This window comes from Aristolochia californica, unplaced genomic scaffold, assembly GCF_029961685.1.
Source record: "Aristolochia californica isolate CCGP_79_NKW_82.1479 unplaced genomic scaffold, dmAriCali1.0.hap1 SCAF_4, whole genome shotgun sequence".
Taxonomy (NCBI): Eukaryota; Viridiplantae; Streptophyta; class Magnoliopsida; order Piperales; family Aristolochiaceae; genus Aristolochia; species Aristolochia californica.
The window spans coordinates 39,799,987-39,823,169 of NW_027182103.1; the positions used below are offsets into that span (position 1 = coordinate 39,799,987).

At 40.5% G+C, this 23,183-nt stretch overlaps 2 protein-coding genes across 2 annotated transcripts; both read left to right on the forward strand.

Moving 5' to 3' along the window:
• Window positions 1–63: 63 nt before the first annotated feature.
• Window positions 64–9,871, forward strand: LOC137962964 (outer envelope pore protein 37, chloroplastic). Its single transcript, XM_068810120.1, has 6 exons — window positions 64–656; window positions 8,312–8,401; window positions 8,599–8,766; window positions 8,887–8,981; window positions 9,168–9,288; window positions 9,583–9,871. Exons 1-6 carry the CDS (start codon window positions 252–254, stop codon window positions 9,712–9,714), a joined length of 1,011 nt encoding a protein of 336 aa, XP_068666221.1. The 5' UTR covers window positions 64–251; the 3' UTR covers window positions 9,715–9,871.
• Window positions 9,872–10,781: 910 nt separating this feature from the next.
• On the forward strand, window positions 10,782–13,632 carry LOC137963580 (endoglucanase 12-like). The gene is made up of 6 exons (XM_068810709.1): window positions 10,782–10,840; window positions 10,941–11,428; window positions 11,728–12,035; window positions 12,229–12,826; window positions 12,967–13,139; window positions 13,228–13,632. The coding sequence occupies exons 2-6, from the start codon at window positions 11,059–11,061 to the stop codon at window positions 13,630–13,632; spliced, it is 1,854 nt and encodes a 617-aa protein (XP_068666810.1). The 5' UTR covers window positions 10,782–10,840; window positions 10,941–11,058.
• Window positions 13,633–23,183: the final 9,551 nt, after the last annotated feature.

The following is a 23,183-nucleotide window of genomic DNA, read 5'->3' on the forward strand; positions in this document are numbered from 1 at the left end:
TTTTTCTTTATGGGCATCTCTCTCAATCAACGCTTCAATTATCTCTTTTCAATTTTCAAATAATCCGTGAGCACATGTCCCCCTCCCCCTCGCTAGTTCGCTACGCACAGCCGAGACGCTCGGGACTATCCTCTTTCCTCTCTCATCTCCCTCTTCTTCCCTCTCTGCTGACTCCGGACGGCGGACTGTGGATTGCGTACTGCACTGCAGCAGTCCCCGTAGCCAGTAGTCAGTAGCCGCCGGTCGCAGCGATGGTCGAGTCCTCCTCTGCCAGCCCTAGTTCTCTTTCCCCCTCCACGCCACCACTGTCGCCTCCTCCCAGTCTTACCCTACCTTCCGAGGAGCTTCCTCCTCCGCCTTCTACTCCTCCTAAACCTAATTTTTCTCTCCCAATTCCCGCCATTAGAGTGACTTCTGAGTTTGACAGTGACAGCTCCATCTTCTTCCACAAAGTCTCCTGTAGGTTCTTCGATCGTCTCGCCAAGCTTAAGCTCTCCTTCCAAAACAACCGGAATGGGGAGATTTTGAGTCCTCAATTTGGCTTTATCACCAAGTATCTGTCCCTTCTTTACGACCTAGAAGACCAGAGTGCGCTCGTCAAGGGATCCTTTGACGTTGGAAGCAAGTTGCAGTTCAGGGCTGTGCAAGATGTTAAGGTTTCAATATTTACATCTTCTCCTTTTTCCCTTCTGCTGCGTTTTTTTCTCTCCCTGTAATTACGGTTTTGGACGGGATGCTTGCTCGCTGAGTCAATGATGGATAACTTCACCATCTTTCATTTTGCTCTCTGCTTGATGAAAATATCGTCCGTATAAACATTATTTTGTTTTACTAGATTTCAATTTTTTTACCTTCTCCTTGCTTTACTTTTGTTCAGTATCTTTTATCCATCTAGTATTATTGTCAAGGATTATCATTTCTTGTTCTCCTATTTGTTCTGATGTTTGTGTAGGTAATTGGCTTCTTTCCTCGTTCTTATAATCTTCCTTCCCTAATCTCGCTTCTTGAAGTCAATATCGCTATATCATGTATTTACTTCTGAATTATACTGGCTAAAAGATGGTACAACTATTTTCAATATCTTATTCAATTACTGGGCCATATCGGGATCCGGACAAGATTTTATTTCTCCCATCTTTATTTTTTTTTTTTAATTTTCTTTGCGCCACTGGATTTATTCAGGTCTAGTGATCGGAATTCTGTTTTGGTAGCATGGTTCCAGTCATTAATGGTTGGAGACGAATAGATTAATAATTGTTATTTTGTACTTATTTGGCTTTGTGTCAAAAGTAAAACTGTTCTTCACTTATTATTCTTTGGTTTCAATGTCCCGTGCTTTCGAGGATTTTCACATTGTGTTGGTGGTATTTATCAATAATCTTGCTATCTGCTTCCTGTTCTTCCAAATTGTCAATGATGATATTATTGCTAGAGCTTATTGCCTGAAGAATGCAAATCTTATAGTCTGATTGAATGTTCATTAGGTTTTTTATGGCTGTCAATTTTATTGATTTTCCATGTAAGCACAAGTACTTTCCATTCTTTTGTGGTGACTCCTCGATATGTGACTTGTAGTAATTTCCTGGGTTACTGCTTTTAATGATTCTTATATGCTAACACTCAGTGTAACTCAGATGTTTTTTTTTTTTTTGGATGAATACACTCTGTTATTCAGCTAAGACAAGTTATGTTTCAAGTGGACAGATTTGAGAACCGAAAAAACTATCATATAAGATGTACAATGAAATCTTTGTCCACGTCATATTCATCTAGTGATAACAAGTCTTTTCTATCTTGCTTTAACTTCGTAATATATTTGTTGGATCTTTGGGTTGAACCCGGTTCCATTTCAATATGACTAGCCACTTTAGAGGCCTATTACTCAACCTTATAACCTATTAACTTTTCTTTCCATTTTTCAATGTGGACTTTCCTACTCAGTAGTCCCTTTCACGTCTAGGCTTACACATAACAGGCCTGAAACATGGGCTAGAATCCTCTAATGGGGCATTCAGTCTCTTTCATGGAGCCTATAACACACTCTTTCAAGGAGCCCACAACACAAACTCCTACCTTATGGAGCCTAAAACATACAAATAACCTTGGGAGCACAAATTGGGGCTTAGATCACACACACAACCTGCTCTGGTACCATGTCAGTTTTTGGCTTGAACTTGGTTCCATCCTAAAATAACTAGCCACTTCGAGGCCTATTGCTCAACCTTATGACCCATTAACTTTTCTTCTCCTTTTTTAAGTATCACCACATGCATCATTTATTTTGAAAAATTTTCTGATGTTCTTGTTTGTTTGTTAAAGGTTTTTTTCCCACCCCTTAGCTTTCAGTTACTCGTGTTGGGTGTTGTGTTAAATTTTCGCATAACTCATTTTTTTCTTTGCACTTTACAACGCCATTTGAATTGCATGTTTTGCATGACAAAAAAAGAAGACATTGCCTTATTTGTTCTTCCTCCAAAATGTGTACATAATGCTATAATGTGGCATGAAGTGTAACAAGTGTTATCAAATTTATTTATCTTGAATATATATTGGGGTGTTGCTGTCATATCTATTTCTGTACCTTTCTTCTGGATGTGTTGCTTTTCAAAGTTGCTGACTTCCTTTTTTTCCTTTTTGATATGTTGACTCCCACTTGATGCACCATGAAAGGTCTGAGATGTCTTTATCCATTCCCTGGATTTTTTTTATAAACTCATTTATTTATGATAGCACTACAAGGTTATAGGTAATAATATTAAACACCAAGTGTGCCATCATGTTGTCTTCGTGGTGTGGTAGATATCGAACCCAAAATGCACACATCATATTGTCTTCAGGGTGCGGAGGTAATTTAAGTTCAAATAGCAAAGAAGAGTTGCCTTAACCTTATCCTATTATATAAATGCATAATCATCATCTATTTAGAAGCTGAAGTTTCTGTTAGTTATGACTCCATACACTTTTCATCATGTCTACATGTTTAAACTATCAAGAGGTCCCTTTTCCTTAACTTTTATTGTTTGATTTGTTTTTTTAATCTTGTGTTCTTTTCTAAAGATTATTTTCTGCGAGTTACTTATTTCTTTCTTTTATGAAGTTTTTGCTTCTAGCTCTACATGGAAGTCTCCTGAATGTCATTACAGGTTCAATGAGTACCATGTATGCAAGAAATTTGCCTGAACTTGAGTCGAATGCATCAGTTCAACCACTATAGTCTTTTCCTAAGCATAGTTATGGTGGAAGCAGTTTGCTCAAATTGATAGGCAAATTCAATTTTCTTGTGCAAAATAATGTGAATTACTTTGAATTGCCCAATTCATCGTGTCAAATTATGTCTTTCTTCATTCTGGATTCTTTTTCTTTTGTTTCTCTTAAACTCTTTTTGACAAGTTAAACCAAAAAATAAAAAATGTGAATTCTCCATATGAACTTGTCAGAGCTAGGTGGTTCCGTCCACCACTGATGGATTAGGTACTTGGCTTTCCGCACTTAACAGACTGGTCTTTTGGGTTGTATTGGCTAGGCGTTTGACAGAATTATCACCTAATAAACCATAAACTTATTTGTTAACAACCTAAACCAATCCAGATGTATGCAGAGCCCTTCTTCCTGTCAAACAATCTTTCTAACATTGCCAAGTGAACCACCAAGAAAGTCACAACGTGAGAGAATTTCTAGTATAGGCCTAAGTAATGGTTATTCTTCTCGGCAGTGACAGCCTGGAAGAGCTGGTTCTTGGTGTTTAATCTGTTGCCTCATCTGCAAACAGGAAAATAAAACAAAATAACTGCAGGCTTCCTTGCTTTTGGATTTTCAGCTAAGAAGGTTATGTTGTATCATTTACCTGTATTCTGAAGCGCTTATGTCCTCCTTTGAGCATGTCATTTTTTTAATCAGGTAAATATTTGTTAAGATTATGGTGAAATGACAGCAAACTCAACAGAGAAAAGAAGCTCAGAAAGGAAATAGAAAGTTGGAAAATCATTGAAAAATGAAATTAAAGAATTACAAAAGGAAAAATAGAAAAGCAACATGGCTGAATCCCCAATTCTCCTCTTTGTCATCCTGTTTGCACAAGAGTTTGGAATTGAAGGAACAGGGCTTCACAGAATCTCTCTCTCTCTCTCTCTCTCTCTCTTGTGTAGGAACTATATCACTTGAACAAATGTATCATATGAATGACAAGCCAATCACATGCTTTGAGTTGCGATATACAATTAACTTCTGTTGAGATTATAGCACATTGTGTTAAGTGCAAACACTTCTGCATGTGTTGTATCTGCCTGACTAAGGGCACCATGGTAATATGAAGATTTTAGTTTATAATGGTTATATACAGTTTTTTGTCCTCGGATTCTTAATCCATCCCACATAGCTTGTTTGACCCGAATGGTTACTGGTGGTGCTGCGAAAGTTCAATTTCACTGACTAGGAGAAAGTTTTAACAAGCTTGTTTTTTTTCCTGAATTTTTATGAAAGTGCTCCCTGCATTTGAGACATCGATCTTCCTTTTTGCACTACTAAAATTGTCACTAGTCAATTCTGATGCCTTAGCTAGTTGATGGAGAAGTTTCTGTGAACTTAATCTAACCATATTACTTCACAGCTGCAGGGACCATGGCAAGCCCTAGTATTTACCCATAGCTAGACAATGGGAGAAAGTGTTTATCACTTAATGGGCTGTAGTGACAATTGCATTGTCGTGGTCCTATGTCATGTGTATGAGGTGAGCATGGACACGGAATTGCCATGTGTCTACTTCTTCATGGGCAATTAGTTCCGAGCATCATCCCGCTGTCAAGTATGTCTTCAGTGTTTTCTACTTTGTTACCATCTTAGTCCTGTAAGTCTGTCAATATCGCTGATGGGTCTTCTTCATCTGTTCATGGTGAGGGGGTTGTACATGCCTCATCACATTTGTCAATCTTCAATGTTGTATGTTCCCAAATTTCTAGTTGATTTGATATTTGTCTATAAACTTAAATGTTCAATAGCATTTTTACTTTTTCATTATCTCTCAGGATTTGTAGACAAGGAGAATAATAGGTGTGGGCATAAGAAAGACGAATTTATTGTGCCTTCTATTTAGAAGCCTCTTGTCTTGGCTGATACTACATCACGATATTTGTGACATCTACCATTGGGGCATTCATCACCATTGAAACTACGTTAGCTTCTTCATTATTTACCTTTAGATCTTTCATTTGATTGTCAAACATGTCAACTTAGGAAGAACTATGAAAGTTTCTTCCTCAAAGTATAGTCAAAGTCAATGTTCTTTCCATTTAGTTCATTTAGATGTATGGGTCCCTAGAAGAACTATGAAAGTTTGTTCCTCAAAGTATAGTCAAAGTCAATGTCCTTTCCATTTAGTTCATTTAGATGTATGGGTCCCTAATCCTTTTGGTTTTAAATATTTTTTAATTTTTATTGATTATTATAGTTGGGTTACATGGGTGTAATGCCTACGGAAGGAAATTGAAGTTTTTGATGTATTCTCCAAATTTTATAATGAAATAAAAACATAGTTTGGTGCTTCTATTTGAGTCTTTCTTTTTGATAATGGTCTTGAGTTTTAATCAGAAAATTTCTTCCTTTTGTGATATGCATGGAATACTTCACCAAACTTTTTGCATATATATTCTGCAATATAATGGGATTATCAAACAGAAAAATGGACATCTTCTTGAAGTAGCTGGAGCAATCTTATCCTAGGTGCATGTTACGAAAACATTTATGGGAAGATGCAATTGTTGCTTCTTGTAATCGTATGCATTGAATCTGTGTGTGTGGTTGGGGGGGGGTGTTCGATGTATGTTTATTGGGTACTCGTAACTAGAAACGGTATTTGTGTTATGACCCTTACACTAGAAAGACTTATACATCTGTGGATGTTGCAGTTTTTTAGAGTGCTCCTTGATTTTCTTCTTTTGAGGATTCACAGGTTCATACATAGCTGTTACTTGATTCAACATTGCCCATTCCAGTGGTGAATGTTCCCACTGTTTCTCATGTGTTGCCACCTTCCAAATCAATGGAGGTGTACTAGTGCAAGGAAGCTTGCATGAAGAAACCTTCAGCAAGGGGTCATAGCCGAAAATCTCTGCCAAAGTCTTTCATTGTCCTTATCTTCTTTCTCCATGCATGTAGTTCCAGAACTTAGTAATCTTGATCTTCTGATTGCTCTTTGGAAAGGTACACGGTATCCTATTTCTCATTATGTTCTTTGATTCTTTGTCACCTGTTTTTTATACTTTGCCTTGTCTTTGGCCAACAGACCTAATCCCTTAGTGTCGCCTGAGTGGAAAAAGGTTATGGATAAGGAAATGGGTCCTAGGAAAATTCGGACGTTAGTTAATCCTCTAGATGAGGCTGCGGTTATTTGATGTGGGTGGGTTTACATGGTGAAATAGAATGTTGATGGAATAGTTGAGCACTAGAAAGCAAAAGTTGGTTGCTAAAGGCTACACCTAGATATAAGGGATGGATTTTTTTTGTACTTTCCTGCTTGTGGTAAGGTTGAGTATTGTTTTGAATCCTTCTTTTAGTGGCTGTAAATAAAGGTTGGTCTTTCTCACATTTAGATATTAAAAATGCTTTGTTATATGGAGACTTGGAAGAGGTCTATATGGAACAACCTTGTGGATATGTCGCTCAAGGGGAGATTGGCAAGGTGTGCAAGCTTTAGAAAGCAATTTATGACTTAGAGCAAAGTCTACAAGCATGTTTTGATGAGTTCAGTAAGGTTGTTATATTTTTTGGATTTGGAAGGAGACATTGTGATTCCTCATTGTTTATTCTTCATCGAACCTCATGTATCATGATATTGGTAGTATATGTTGATGATATAATGCTCTATAGTAATGATACCGAGGAGATTATAGATGTGAAGGTATATTTCAAGAAACACTTTCAGACTAATGAGCTAGGGTTGCTTAAATAGTTTCTTGGTATCGAAATTGCTAAAGGTAAGAGTGAGTATCTTAGCAGAAGTATTTGGTTGACTTGTGGCTTGAGCATGGACTAATGGGAGCAAAACTTGTAGAGACTCCTAAGGAGGTGAATCTGGATCTACATGATGAAGGAAACCCTTGACTCAAATACAAAATAATGTACAAAAGATTGGTTGGCTAGTTGATTTATGCTACTATTACTAGACTTGATATATTTTTTGTTGTAAGAATTGTAAGAGAATTTTTGGAGAATCCCCAAATGATTCAGCTTGAGGCTGCCTAGAGGATCTTAAAATTCTCGGAGTCTCTAGGTAGAGGGTTGTCTTACAAGTTACATGCCCATTTGGAGATTGTAGATTATTCAAACACAAATTATGCAGGATTCAAGCTAGATGAAGAGTCCACTACAAGGTACTGTGTGTTTTGTGGGCAGTAATCTTGTAAGTTCGGCAGAGGAAACGAGGCTGAATACCAAGCTTCGAGTGACTCTATTAATAAACTCATGTGGGTAAAATTTGTATTGAACAAGTTTGTTCTAGCATCAATTGAGCCAATGGTGTTGAAATATGATAATCAAACAACTATTTTTATTTTTGGTAACCCAGTGTTCCATGAGAGAACCAAACATATAAAGGTGGATTGCCATTTTATTTTTAATGTTATAATGATGAGAAAGTAAACACTGTATGTGTCAAGAGAATAGATCCTATTGGAGATGTATTTGCAAAGGCCCTTGGGAAACGTAAATTTGTTCATTTTTGTAACAAGTTGGTGTTATTGGCTATAAACCCTAGCTTGAGGGGTAGTATTAGAGTTTAAGGGTAGTTTGGTTATTTCATATAGCATAGATTAGTATGGTAGTTCTTTATTTGTAGAGTGTTTAAGTTGAAGGGTCAGAGATGTAAAAATTTTCCTCTTTTTTGGGTGTTTGTTGACTGTGTTATAGGTTAGTGTGTTGGGCGGCATTTTTGCCAATTTGTTGTAATGTCACTTAAGTGATGAGTAAAAGCTAATTAGGGATCAATGGGAGAGTTAACAAACTGTTACCTCTTTGATGCAGTTCTCTCTCCCTTCATCTCTCTTTCCTCCTTCACTTCTCTCTTTTTTTCTTCTTTTCTACTCAATTGTACAGGGTGTTATGGTGGGTAATCATTTGCTAAACCTAATGAAATCATGAGTCCTTTGGTGCAGTTCTAGGGTTTTAAGAAGAGATCGTCTGAGTCCCCCCCCCCCCAAAGAAAAATGTAGCTATCTGCAACTAATTTAATTTGAAGATGTAGGCTGTGGTTTTATCTGTTTTCTCTTTTTTATGTCTTATAGTTCAAATCCTAACTCGAATCTTCTGTTTGTTTGTGTAGGCTCAACAAGGAGAGATTGCCATGGTCGCAAGTCTTAGTGATCCCTCCTATAAATTGGAATTGGCATCTCCTGTTCCATCAATTGGTTTGGTGCGTGAAACTCCGGATTAAGTTACATGACATGTGTTGATATTTTGTGTTAATTTATGCTAGTTCCAGCAATCATCTGTTTTATTTGCTTCCCTTTGTCTGACTTGGCTGCACCTATTTGGGTTTTGAAAATCCTGGAAGACTTAACTGATGGATGAATAAACAAAAAATTAATTGCTGTGTAATTTGTGTTTCAGCCAAGAGCAACGTTCAGATTTCCAAATGGTGAAGTCTCGCTGGAAGAGAAAGTAGATGAAGTGAAGAGAGTTTTGTCGATCAGTGGGATTGTGAAAGGTCAATTGTTAAATGGAGTCTGTACTGCACTGTACAAGGACGATGACTTGAACCTCAGATACTCGTACAAGGTTGTTACCAATTTCTGCACATTTTCTTTCTTTCTTCCAGTCACTAGTTGTTATCCTATTTTCTTCATGCTACTCTAATGGATCTTTCCTAGTACTAAAAATGTGAAACTAAATTGACAGGATGAACAAATGACTTTCATCCCAAGCATCTCTTTGCCTTCGAATGCAGCATCATTTGCCTTCAAGAGGCGGTTCAGTCCTTCGGATAAATTGAGGCAAGCAACTTTCATCGTCTTATCCTCCACTTGTAGTTGTTCATAATTCAGTTACAAAATATTTTCTAATTAAAAGTCATACATCTATTTTGCTTGAATATCATATGGGAAGAGTTACAGTAGGCAAAATTTGCAGTAGTATTTGGAACAGGACTGTTTCTAACTTGTATATGGTGTAATGGTCAGTTACTGGTACAACTTTGATTCGGACTACTGGAGTGCTGTATACAAGCATACAGTCGGTAAGGATTTAAAATTGAAAGCTGGTTACGATTCCGAGGTTCGACTTGGATGGGCATCGCTTTGGGTAAAATTCATTCCATTCTATTTGAATCTTTTATTAAATTGAGCATCATGATAAAAGTGAAGACTATACAAACATATTAAAGGACATATATAGCAAGATAGGCTGGTGAGGAAGTTAAACATTCGTAAGACTTTCACAATAATCTTGAACTTCACTCCCTTGGACTTGAATCTGTTTTCTTGTTCCACTGCTGGAGGGTTCAAATTTGAATGCTGGAAGAAACGGTCTTACTCATTCAAATGATAAAAACAAAACAGGTTCTCACTTGGTTTCAAACGACTGCTTTATTTCTAGGTTGGAGATGAAGATGGAAAGGCTAAGACTGCTCCAATGAAGATGAAAGTCCAGTTCATGCTTCAAGTTCCTCAAGACGATATCGCAGCTGCAGTTGTCATGTTCAGGGTGAAGAAGAGATGGGACCTCTGATCTATTCACGAAGTTGCATAACAGATTATCACCATATCTTTATGCTAGCAGCAGCTGTGCATGATCACAGCCAGATGTAACGATGTGTAATCTACTGCTTTGGGAGTAGTTCAATTTGTGGCATCTGTTTTCTCAATGTAAATTTTTTATTCTCTTTCGGCAGAAAGCGTCCGACTTAAATTTACAGAATACAAGTTCTGCATCTCTAATAGTAAACTAGTTGACATTTAAACACTCATAAGAATGAGGCAGAAAGGAATTACAAGTTCGTGGCTCGTCAACTTCGATCTTCATCTTTTTTCGAACAAAAAGCTGTATTTTGATCCAAATTTCCAAATCGATGCTTGTTCTTTAACGTTCAATTGAGGACTCGTTAGCTTCTTCTGAAGTCCAAACATCTGAGCTTCAATTCAAGCATGAATCCTGTCCCTTGAAGCATCGATCCTGTGTGTGAACAGAGAAGGCTCTGTGTGAACTACACGCTAACAAATATGGTTGGGGAAGAAGGGAAATGCGTGCTGGGGAGCAATTGCAGGAAACAGAATAGCTGACTTTCTGGGATGGGAATTCGGATCCATATCCAATCCACACGAATACCTACATGCCCTTCTCTCTTTGTAATTAATCTGCGGCTCTGTTTGGGTATTTTGCATTTTTCGATTCTAAAATCTGAAAACAATGAATGTGACAGGTCGTTCCGATACGAGGAAGGGAAGAAGCATATAAAAATGGACTGTAATTGTTTCACGGCGTTCCTTATTCTTTTGATTTCTTTTTAATTTCAGTCTTTTCCTTTTATGTTTTTCCTTCTTTCGTGTGAACTGTGGTTGAAATATCCGCGTTCTGTGGGTCTGAAATTTTGAATGTTGTCCCTTCCTAATAAAGATTTGGGAACGACATGGATTTATATAAAGGTTTATCATTTTTATGGGTGGCAAATGTGTACCTTCGTCGCGTTTGCGTTTCAGAACATATAGGTCTACCGTCTTCTTGCTTGCAGATGAAATTGGGTTTTCCGCTGCTTTCTAATGTTTTCTGAATGGAGTCGTCTGGAATAGAGATCTGAGGACTGGTTCGATTGGAATTGCTGAAACTGGAGATTTCCGTGGAGGCATTATTCGACGAGGTAGTAAGAAAATGATTCAATTGATTGTTTCGTTTCATTTTGGGACTGGTTTTCTCGCCACATTGACATTCCCCGTTGTTCTCCTTCGATGAGTTCCCAGATAAAAGAAAGACATTGGAATCCACTGTTTCATTGAAAAGGCACCTATCGAACGAATCACTGGTCATTCCTAGAATCTGTAACGTTCGATGAAGTCGGATTAAAAGTGGGTTGTCGAGATGCATGCGGCGAATCACTGGGGCGGTACTTTCGAGATTCACGCTGATTCAGGAGCAGATGAAAGCCGAAACATGGATTTGGACAGAGCAGCTCTGGCTCACTCCCGGCACCTGAACGAGACGCAACAAAGCTGGTTGTTGGGGCCGCAATCCAAGAAGGATAAGAACAAGTATATCGACTTCGGCTGCTTCGTTTGCAGCCGAAAGGCTGTGAAGTGGACTCTCTGGTCCATAGCCATAACTTTATTCTTCATAGTCCTCCCGATCATCATTGTCAAGGCAATTCCGAAGCACCACAAGCCCCCTCCACCGCCGGATAACTACACCTTGGCCCTTCACAAGGCCCTCATGTTCTTCAATGCACAAAAGTGTAAGTCTTTCGATTGATTCCGATCATCTCTGTCTTTACGGCTGGCTGTTTGCGTCCTCTTTGCTTCAGTTTAGAGATAACGATTTTAAAGATACAATGGGAATCGTTAGTTCACACTGCAACTGAGATGAAGTTTTACTGCTTGAAATGTCTAATTGAAAATTTTGAAGAAAACCAGACTTCTGATGGCTCTGCTCGATATGGTGGCGGAGACGCAGAAAATTATGTTGGATGATAGAAAAATCTATCTTGTTCACAATAATTGAATACCCTTTTCTTGACATTATTTTCTCTTGCAGCTGGGAGATTGCCGAAGAGCAATGGGGTGCCATGGCGAGGGAATTCTGGCCTTGAAGATGGCTCAGATGTCCAGGATGTGAAGGGTGGATTTGTCGGAGGCTACTACGATGCCGGCGACAACATAAAATTCCACTTTCCCATGGCTTTTTCCATGAGCATGTTGAGCTGGACTGTCATCGAATACAGTCACAAATACAAAGCGATTGGGGAATATGATCATGTTCGGGATCTCATAAAATGGGGTACTGATTACATTCTTCGAACCTTCAATTCCACTGCAACTACCATCGATCACGTCTATGCGCAGGTGCGATATGACTTGCCAGATCTCTATCCGTCTCCCTCTTTTATCTGTTCATCCTTCTCTGTTTCTGTTTTTCACTCACACCGAGTTCAGTTTTCATCGATAAATTCATTTAAATTAGAGCTTTTGATCGTGGGAAAAAAAGGTTTGTTTTGCAAAATCAGTTCTTGTTTAATCTCGACAGAGGTTTGTGTAGGTAGGAAGGGCTCAAAAGGGAACAAGCACCCCCGATGATCACTACTGTTGGCAAAGGGCTGAAGACATGACCTACAAACGGCCGGTTATATCAGTCGCCGCAGGCCCCGACCTCGCCGCTGAGATGGCCGCAGCCCTCGCCTCCGCTTCGATAGTTTTCCGCGACAACCCCACCTATTCTAAGAAGCTAGCCCAGGGCGCCGCCACTCTGTACAAATTTGCTAGGGACAACGGGAAGCGGAACTCCTACAGCAGAGGAAACCAGGATATCGCCATGTTCTACAACTCCACCGGCTACTACGACGAGTACATGTGGGGCGCTGCTTGGATGTACTACGCAACCGGGAATTCTTCCTACCTGGCGCTGGCGACGAAGCCAGGATTACCAAAGAATGCCAAGGCCTTCTTCGGTATCCCCGACTTGAGCGTGTTGAGCTGGGACAACAAACTCCCTGCGGCGCAACTGCTTCTGACGAGAATGAGGATCTTCTTGAACCCCGGCTACCCTTACGAGGACATGCTCAGGATGTACCACAACGTTACAGGGCTAAACATGTGCTCTTACTTCCGTCAGTTTAACGTCTTCAACTGGACCCGAGGTAGTAGTCATCTGAAACTGAATTTCTGTTAAGTTCGGAGCTACTCTTCCGCCTGAAATGGCTGTATAGTAAGGGCGGAGATAATAGAGATGATAAAAATAGTTTATTGATATATGCACTGTGGGTTAATCTGAATGCAGGAGGGATGATCCAATTGAATCATGGGCGGCCTCAGCCTCTCCAGTATGTGGCCAACGCTGCCTTCTTGGCATCACTTTATGCAGATTACCTGAACGCCACCGGCGTTCCTGGTTGGTTCTGCGGACCCAAATACTTTTCCTCCAACGTCCTCCGTCAATTTGCCACCTCCCAGGTTTTATTTCTCTCTTTTCCTTCTTCTTCTTCTTCTTCAACGAACATCAACAAATCAGGCGTCGTCTGACAGACTCTGCATTTCGCAGGTGAATTACATTCTGGGGAAAAATCCTCAGAAAATGAGCTACGTGGTGGGATATGGAACCAAGTACCCGAAGCATGTCCACCACCGGGGCGCCTCTATTCCAACAGACGGGAAAAAATACTCTTGCACCGGCGGATGGAAATGGCGGGACAGCCGAAATCCCAATCCTCACACCATCGTAGGCGGCATGGTGGGCGGCCCCGATCGGTTCGATGGGTTTAAGGACGTCCGCACGAATTACAACTACACGGAGCCTACACTGGCCGGAAATGCCGGCTTGGTTGCTGCTCTAATCTCACTCACCTCCAGCGGCGGCAGCGAAACTATAGATAAAAACACAATCTTCTCCGCGGTGCCACCGCTCTACCCAATGTCTCCTCCTCCCCCTCCGCCATGGAAACCATGATATTGGTTTCACTTACATTTGGTTCTATAATTCCATTTTTGCTTTTCCTTCGTCAAATTGAGACCTTACTTGAGGCGTAAAACGGAGCGCGTGCACTGACTGATTGATGGGTCTTAAACGAATCGAATTATTCAACGCTCACTACGAATCTAAGGTACCAATCCCGACAACCAAGACGGTGCCACCTCCGAAGTATATGATATCCGGCGACTCGTGATAGTCTCAAACAGTTTGGCTGTTTCTTTTGAAAAATTCTACAATAATCTCAGACTTCCGCAACCAAATCTGATATAGTACTTAGCTGATATACAACGATATAATATTTTGGTTCAAGAAGAGCAGATATATGTATTTTTGGATGGTCTCGATGATCGCCTACACCATATCCAAAGTGGCAAATCGTTATTCCAACTCCAAATCATGAACTACTTTTGATGGAAGTAAATGCTCTCACTATGGGAATGCAAAGCATACTCGTGAGACTTGTTTCAAGCTACACAGGTATCCCGATTGGTGGCACGAACTCCAGGCTAGAAAGCGTTCGGATGCAGGTGGAAATAATGAAGGCATGGGCAAGGCTACAGTAGTTGCAGTAGAGCCGCATATTTCCATTATTCCAGCCAACATTTCAAATTCTACTCCAAGTAATGTTCTCCTCAGATTTAATAGAGAGGCTGACTGCAACACTTGGATACTTGATTCTAGAGCAACGGGCCATATGACATTTGATGCGAATGATTTTTCTCATACATCTCCTCCCCGACAAACTAGCATTGCCAATGCTAATGGAGTTATTTTTTCGATAAAAAGGGTGGGAAAGGTGATGTTGTCACCAGCCCTAACAATATCAAATACATTATTTGTGCATACTCTTTCTCACAAATTATTATCCGTAAGTTAAGTTACTAAAGACCTAAATTGTGTTGTGCATATTTATCCTACATTTGATCTTATTCAGGATATTCTCACTAAGGAGAGTATTGGGCGTGATACAAAGAGGAGAGGTGGGCTCTTTTACTTGGAATATTTTACTATGAGCCGAGCATATCACATGTGCCACCCGAGTGACCTCCAAGTGGAACATATTTGGCTATGACACCATTAGTTAGGTAATCCTTTGTTTGGTTATCTGAAACATGTGTTTCTTGATTTATTTTTGGATTTTTCAATTCTGGACTTTATTAATGAAACTTGCATCTAGCTAAAAGTCATTGAGGCAATTATCATTTAAATATGATTAAGAGTGAGGTCCATTTTGCTTTGATTCACTTTGATGTGTGGGGTCCTTCCCCTAAATATACTTTGTCTGATTTTTGCTACTCTGTGATATTTGTTGATGATTGTACTCGAATGACTTAGAGTTACTTGTTGAAATAAAAGGATGAGGTCTTCCATAAATTTTAATCATTTAATAAATTATTCAAACCCAGTTCTCCGCTAGGATCTAATTTTTCGATCTAATTATGGTGTAGAATATGTGAATTAATAGTTCCATGATTATTTCCAACATCATGAGCTGATTCATGAAACCTTATGCCCCCAAATTCCTCAACAAAATATTTTGCAGAGCGAAAAAATTGCCATATACTTGAAACGGCTCGAGCTCTTTTTATTGGAACTCACAGGCCTAGCCACCGTTGGACTAATGTTGTTGCTACGATAGTTCATTTTATTACATGCCCTCCAAAGTGCTTGAGTTCAAGACTCCACTATAGGTCCTGTCAAACCTATGTTTCATTTCCCACGGTGTTGATGCTTACACTTCGAATTTTTGACTATGTTGTGTTTGTTAATCTAAAAAAAAAAAAAACCAGTGCATGAAACTTGATCCTTGTGCTATTCAGTGTCTTTTTTTGTGATATGTTATACATAAAAAAGGGTACGATGCTACAATCCAACTCCTCGGTGCACATATATGACTATGGATGTCACATTCTTGGAATCCGATACTTGTTACTCTCCTACCACATCCAATTTTTCTCTTCAGGGAGAGATACGAGAAGAAGAGCTGAAATTGTTGAAATTTGATTGGTTCAAGGACACTAATACAAAGACATCTCTGGAAGTTGGAAGTAGTAGAACCTAATCCAGAGTTGACATCTTCGGAAGTTGAATTTGCAGTACTGCCACACCTCAAAATTCTAATGATGCGGATACTCCTATTAGTGGCTATCAATTACCTGTCAGGCATAATCGGGGCAAACCATTGAACAGATATTCTCCTGAAGTGAAGGAACAAAGATCGAGATATCTGATAGCCAATTATGTATCTACAAAAGAATCGTTCGAACCCCTCAAGAACTTTGTAAGTGAACACTCCTCGCACCATATTTCCACAAGTGTTGATGAAGCTCTAAAAGACCCTGGGTGGGTTCAAGCTATGAAGGAAGAAATAGAAACATTAATGAAAAATGAGACATGGAGTCTTATTCCATTACCTGAAGATAGAAAAAATAGTGAGGTGTAAATAGGTATTCTCCATCAAGTTCAAATCCGATGGATTAGTTGAATGATACAAGGCAAGGTTAGTAGAAAAAAGATACATACAAACATTTGGCATAGACTATGAAGAGACATTCTCACCAATGGCCACATTAAGTACTGTTAGGGTGTTGCTATCTCTTGCAGCTAACCTTGATTAGCCATTACACCAGCTTGATGTTAATAATGTTTTTCTCCATGGAGATCTAAAAGAAGAAATCTACATGGATTTTCCTCTGGGATATATGGCAAATTCGGAATCGAAGGTGGTGCGCAAACTACAACGAACATTGTACGGCTTGAAGCAATCTACTAGAGCATGGTTTGGGTGATTGAGCTTGACAATAAGGAAATATGGTTTTCAACTAAGTAACTCAGATCATACGCTATTCTTAAAGCATTAACGAGTTAGACGATATGATCATTACTGGAGATGATCGAGAAGAAATAGAAAGACCTCAAGAGCAACTGGCTACAGGATTTGAGATAAAATTGTTGGGAAGACTCAAATATTTTTTGAGAATTGAAGTTGCTAGATCTAAGCAAGACATATTTTTTTTTCCAACGAAAATATATCCTAGATTTATTATCTGAAGTTGGACTACTAGAGTGTAAGCTTGCAGATACCCCAATAATCCAAAATCACAAACTTAGAGAATACCCAAATCAAGAGCCAACAGATAAAGGAAGGTACCAGAGGTTGGTTGGGAAATTTACTTATTTGTCTCATACACGACCTGACATCGCTTATGCAGTAAGTGTAGTAAGTCAATTAATGCATTGTCCAAGTGAAGATTATATGGATGTTGTGAGTAGGGGTGGCATCGAGCCGAGCCGAGCCCAAACCTGCCTATGTTCGAGCCGAGTTTGATTTAAATATTTCGAACTCGAGCTTGAGCCTAAAATTGTTATCGAGCTTGACCCTAATAATTTTAACCGAGTTCGAGCCGAGCTCGAGCTTCAACATTCATTTAAAACTTTTCAAAAAATACATGTCTCGAGTTCATGCTCCAACATACATTTACAACTGTTCAAAAAATACATGTCAAATAAATTTTATATAAAATTATGCATACATTTTACATAAAATTGGGAATGACGTCTACTTAAAATTGGGCATAAGGGTGACATCGAATCTAGCTAAGTCCGAACATTGTTCAAGCCGAGCTTGATTTAAATATTTTGAATTCGAGCTCGAGCCAACCCTAGCCTCGAACCTAAAATTGTAATCGAACTCGAGCCTAATAATTTTAACCAAGTTCGAGCTCGAGCACTAGTCGAGTTCGAGCTTAACCTACATTTAATACTCTATATAAAATATATGTCAAATAAATTATATATAAAATTATGCATACATTTTAAAAAAAGAATGATAGGGGAGGTTCAGGATTGAATTTTAATAATGGATTAAAATGCATCAATATTAATCTTTTTTACTTCAAATGTTATCTATCTTGTTTTGTAATTTTTGAATCTGGCTATAAATTTACTATGACCTCCTTAGTGCCCCTGGTTGAAAATTTATATTCTAGGAAAAACTAGGAATGTTTTTCCTATGATACATATTTCCAAAAAAAACCTTTAAATAAAATCCTATTACTATTAGTGACTTATTAGAAAATTACAAGAAATATTTTAAAATTTTCTCAGGAAAGTTAAATAGACCTCTTATTGCCTCTTCTAGGGAAATAAATAAAAATTAATAATCTATCTAATATATTACTATACTTATCGATATATTTTTAATCAAATAAAATGTCAAACACAAAATTGCAATGAAAATTGACTCATGAAAAAAGTATTACAACATCAAGTGTCAAATACTTTGTTGTGGACTCAATAGCACACCGAGTCACTCAACGAAGGAGGCAACAACAACTCCCTCAATAGGATTTATTTCTTATATTACTTTAAGTAGGATTTATTTCTTATATTGTTTTAAGTAGGAGTGATTTCTAATTACTTTATATGTAAGGGCATTATGGGGAATTATTGTAACCCTAAACCTAAAACTCCATGACGTGACCTATTTAAGGCAAAGGAATGAATGAAATAGGTAAGCTTTGAGATTTTAGAATAATCTAGTGTAAACAGGTTGAAATCTCCTATTGATCTCGAGTTTAGGGTTAACTTCAAAAATCCAACCTATCCTTCACCCTCCATTGTCATCCATCTTCACCCAAATTCATCCACCATAATCCCTACTAAGAAAAGGAGCTTCCTGCCCCTTTTCCGAGCCCAAAGAGGAGGTCTATCCTCCTTCTCGGCAACAACAGCAAGAGAGGCCTCAATTCCTCCCTTACCAAGCAGAAAATTGAGGATCTTTATCCTCAAATCTTGAGCAATCCTGGTGCAACGTGGGAGCTGATCATAACATCAAAGAAGAGGTATTAATCTATCCCAAACTCGTGTTTCAATTTATTTAAGAAAGAAGGATTGCACTCTTAGCTAGAGCAGCAATAAAGAGGGCACCATGCTCTAGCAAGGTCAACATTGCTGTGGGTCTCGTACCTAGCACAACAACTCGGTAGGACCATCAAAAGAGGATCTTTCCACCTGGCCGAGCACTGGTCAAAGACAAACACTCATATACAGATCCTTGATGTGAAGTGAGTTAAATTCTGAGTGCTGGAGTCTCAAGTTCCACGCTGTGTTACTCGATCCATGACCCGGGACCGTAAAAACTTGGTATCAGAGCAGGCGCTACGTCCTGAGTTCGACTCCCTGCGTGTGCGGGCGACTACAATCCCCAGACGTTCCCCAAAGGCTCTCGTCGTTGTTTTAATGCCGTCGTGGTCGTCGGCTCGGGAGGGCGGGGTGTACTATTATGGTCCTGGGTTAAGTACCTATGCCTTCCACTCCTAACAGGCCGGTCTTTTGGGTAGTATTGGCTAGGTGCTTAACATATTACTGGCCAGAAATCGCCTAATACAATGCAAGTCTGAGCTCATGTCATCGACCGAGAACTGGTGGGACTAGTCGACTCGGGGAGTACACACAATTTTTTAAGTTTGACAGCCGTACAACATCTCCAACTCCAGATACACACTCATCCGACAGCCACCGTCTCAGTGGCCAATGGCGAGAAGGTCCCTAACTATGGGATTAGTAAGGCGATAACTTTTTCCATTGGCTCCACTTCATTTAATGCTGAATTTTTTGTTATTCCCCTGCCGGGATTTGATATGGTATTAGGCATTAAATGGTTACAAACGTTGGGGCCCATTCTGTGGGACTTTTCGGCTTTAACCATGAGCTTTGATTTGGCCGGGAGTCGGGTGCTCTTACAGGGCTGTTAGGTGGATAGGGCCACCGCATGCACACTTTGCAGACACAGTAACAACCTGATAGTACTAGTGAGGGTCTGGTTGAGGAGTTCTCTGACCTCTTCCAGAAGCCTTCGGGTTTGCCTCCCCTAAGGCACTGTGCCCACAAGATCTGACTGAAACCAGGATCTGAGGTAGTGGTCGTGCGACCGTACCGTTATCCACACCTTCAGAAGGACGAGAAAGAGCATCAGTGCCAGGAGATGTTGAAACAGGGTCTTATTCGTCCTAGTCGCTCCCCGTTCTCTTCACCCGTCTTACTTGTGAAGAAACATGATGTGACATGGAGGTTCTACGTGGATTATCAGGAGTTGAACGTGCAGGCAGTAAAAGACAAGTTTCCGATTCCAGTAGTGGATGAGCTCCTGGATGAGTTACATGGGTCGTGGTTATTCACTAAACTTGACCTCTGTTCGGGATACCATCAGGTCCGGATGCACCCCTCTGATATCGAGAAGACGACGTTCCGCACGCACCATGGCCACTTTGAGTTCGTCGTCATGCCGTTTGGGTTATCCAATGCACCCTCCACTTTTCAAGCTTTGATGAACGGGGTATTTAGCCCCTATCTTCGAAAATTTGTTATTGTATTTTTCGATGATATATAGCAAGTCGGTTGAGGAGCACTTGGCACATTTGAGGATTATTTTCGACTTGTTACGAGCACATCAGCTTTATTTGAAACATTCCAAGTACTCTTTTGCGGCTTCACATGTGGGGTATTTGGGACACATTATCTCACATGAAGGAGGTTACGGTGGATCCCGAGAAGATCCGAGCTATTCACGAGTGCCCGCAGCCACAGTTGTGTTCTGCATTACGAGGTTTTTTGGGTCTTATAGGCTACTACCGCAAATTTATTCAGAACTATGGGCCAGTGGTAGCACCATTGACCAGTCTACTCAAGAAAAATTCCTTTATTTGGAATGAGGAGGCCACCAAGTCGTTTGTGGCACTCAAAGCTGCCCTCGCATCCGCGCCAGTATTACAACTTCCCAACTTTGACGAATTGTTCGTGGTAGAGTGCGATGCTTCGGGTGTGGGCATTGGGGCAGTTTTACAGCAGCTGGGCTATCCTATTGAGTATTTTAGCAAATAATTGGAAGTGCGTCACCACAAGCTGGCAGGCTATGAACGCGAATTGATTGGGTTGGCCAAGGCGGTACAACATTGGAGGCCTTATCTCTGGGGCCGGGCTTTTCTCATACGCACGGATCACTACAACCTTAAATTCCTACTAGAACAACGTTTGACGACGTCGCCATAGGAGCACTGGATCAATAAGTTGTTGGGGTTTGACTTCTCGGTGGAATATCATGTGGAGAGATTAAATAAGGTGGCGGACACCTTGTCACGGTGTTTTGAGGATCAACAGTCCATCTATTCGATCAGCCAACCGAGATTTCTCATTCTGGACTTGGTGAGAGACGCACACACTGCTGACCCTGCACTGTAGGAACTCCATCAGAAGATTTCGGAAGGGACAATGAATTCGAAGTGGTCCATCCAGGATTTACTTATTTATTACAAGCAGCGGTTTTTCCTTCCACCTAAGTCCGAGTTGATTCCAGCTAATCTCTCGGCCTACTATGACAGTACACACAAGGGGATACATAAGACTTTGCACAGGATTCGAGTTGAATTTTACAGGCAAACCATGAAACCCTCTATTGCGACTTATGTGGGCGACTGTCAGGTCTGCCAGGGCAACAAAGCCGAGCACTTGAGTCCAGCCGGTTTTCTCTAGCCTCTGGCCCTTCCTACGCAGGTTTGGGCCGACATTTCGATGGATTTTGTGGAAGGTCTACCCCTATCTTCCGAAAAATTTGTACTTTTCGTGGTGGTTGATAGATTCTCCAAGTACAAACATTTTATACCGCTGGCTCATCCGTATACAGCAACACGGGTTGCTCAGACTTTCCTGGAGCAGATAGTCCGCTTACATGGCATTCCAGAATCCATTGTGAGTGATAGAGATGCAGTTTTCACGAGCACCTTTTGGCGGGAACTGTTTCACTTGAGTGGGACGAAATTGAAGTTCTCCTCCTCCTATCATCCACAGACAGACGGGCAGACGGAGGTGGTGAACCGCACTATCGAGATGTATCTACGGTGTTTGGTGGGGGATCGTCCGCAACAATGGGTTCAATGGCTTCCGTGGGCTGAATACTGTTACAACACTTTGTTCCACTCTACATTGCAATCCACTCCTTTTCGGGTTATATATGGCCGGGCTCCACTTCGCCTTCTCTCGTACAACCCAGGGTACACCCACGTGGACGTGATTGATCAGGCACTTATGGACCAGGATCTGCTGCTACATAATATCACAGAACGGCTACGACGTGCCCAAACTCGGATGAAGGATGTCTATGACAAAGGCCACCGCGAGGTCTCTTTTGAGGTTGGGGAGTATGAGTGGCTACGGTTCCAACCCTACCATTAGCAGTCTCTTGCGGGACCTCCACGTCATAAGCTCTCTCCCAGATTTTTTGGGCCGTTTCCCATTCTTCGACGTGTGGGACTAGTCGCCTATCAGCTCAACTTACCGGACACAGCCAAAATTCATGATGTGTTTCATGTCTCTCTTTTGAAGCCACATTCCGGGGCGCAACCTACGTCCACTCCATTCCTACCACCGGTTGATAATGGCGAGGTTATTCTTAACCCAACTGCGGTGTTACGCACGCGGCTGACCAATGACCATTGGAAGATTCTTGTTCAGTGGATGGACACTGACCCCAACGCTGCAATATGGGAACATGTGGACATCTTCAAACAAGTCTACCCAACTTTTGAGCTTGAGGACAAGCTCTTTCTCCATGGGGAGGCAGATGTTGTGGACTCAATAGCACACCGAGTCACACAACGAAGGAGGCAGCAACAACTCGCTAAATAGGATTTATTTCTTATATTACTTTGAGTAGGATTTATTTCTTATATTGTTTTAAGTAGGAGTGATTTCTAATTACTTTATATGTAAGGGCATTATGGGGAATTATTGTAACCCTAACCCTAAAACTCCATGACGTGACCTATTTAAGGGAAATGAATGAATGAAATAGGTAAGCTTTGAGATTTTAGAATAACCTAGTGTAAACAGGTTGAGATCTCCTCTTGATCTCGAGTTTAGGGTTGACTCCAAAAATCCAACTTATCCTTCACCCTCCATTGCCATCCATCTTCACCCAAATTCATCCACCATCATCCCTACTAAGAAAAGGAGCTTCCTGCCCCTTTTCCGAGCCCAAAGAGGAGGTATGTCCTCCTTCTCGACAGCAGCAGCAAGAGAGGCCTCATAGAATAACCATTGTAAACAGGTTGAGATCTCCTCTTGATCTCGAGTTTAGGGTTGACTCCAAAAATCCAACTTATCCTTCACCCTCCATTGCCATCCATCTTTACCCAAATTCATCTACCGTCATCCCTACTAAGAAAAGGAGCTTCCTGCCCCTTTTTCGAGCCCAAAGAGGAGGGTATGTCCTCCTTCTCGACAGCAGCAGCAAGAGAGGCCTCAATTCCTCCCTTACCGAGCAGAAAATTGAGGATCTTTATCCTCAAATCTTGATCAATCCTGGTGCAACGTGGGAGTGGATCATAACATCAAAGAAGAGGTATTAATCTATCCCAAACTCGTGTTTCAATTTATTTAAGAAATAAGGATTGCACTCTTAGCTAGAGCAACAATAAAGAGGGGAGAACCCTCTTTGCCGTGAGCAAGAAAAGAGAGCACCTTGCTCTAAC

Excerpts from the sequence above, each read along its gene's own strand:
- LOC137962964 (XM_068810120.1), top strand. The coding sequence starts at position 252 with ATGGTCGAGTCCTCCTCTGCCAGCCCTAGTTCTCTTTCCCCCTCCACG. Across the intron at positions 657-8,311 it reads GGGCTGTGCAAGATGTTAAG|GCTCAACAAGGAGAGATTGC; the intron begins GTTTCAATATTT and ends TTGTTTGTGTAG. Across the intron at positions 9,289-9,582 it reads TTGGATGGGCATCGCTTTGG|GTTGGAGATGAAGATGGAAA; the intron begins GTAAAATTCATT and ends CTTTATTTCTAG.
- LOC137963580 (XM_068810709.1), top strand. The coding sequence starts at position 11,059 with ATGCATGCGGCGAATCACTGGGGCGGTACTTTCGAGATTCACGCTGAT. Across the intron at positions 11,429-11,727 it reads GTTCTTCAATGCACAAAAGT|CTGGGAGATTGCCGAAGAGC; the intron begins GTAAGTCTTTCG and ends TTTCTCTTGCAG. Across the intron at positions 12,827-12,966 it reads CGTCTTCAACTGGACCCGAG|GAGGGATGATCCAATTGAAT; the intron begins GTAGTAGTCATC and ends ATCTGAATGCAG.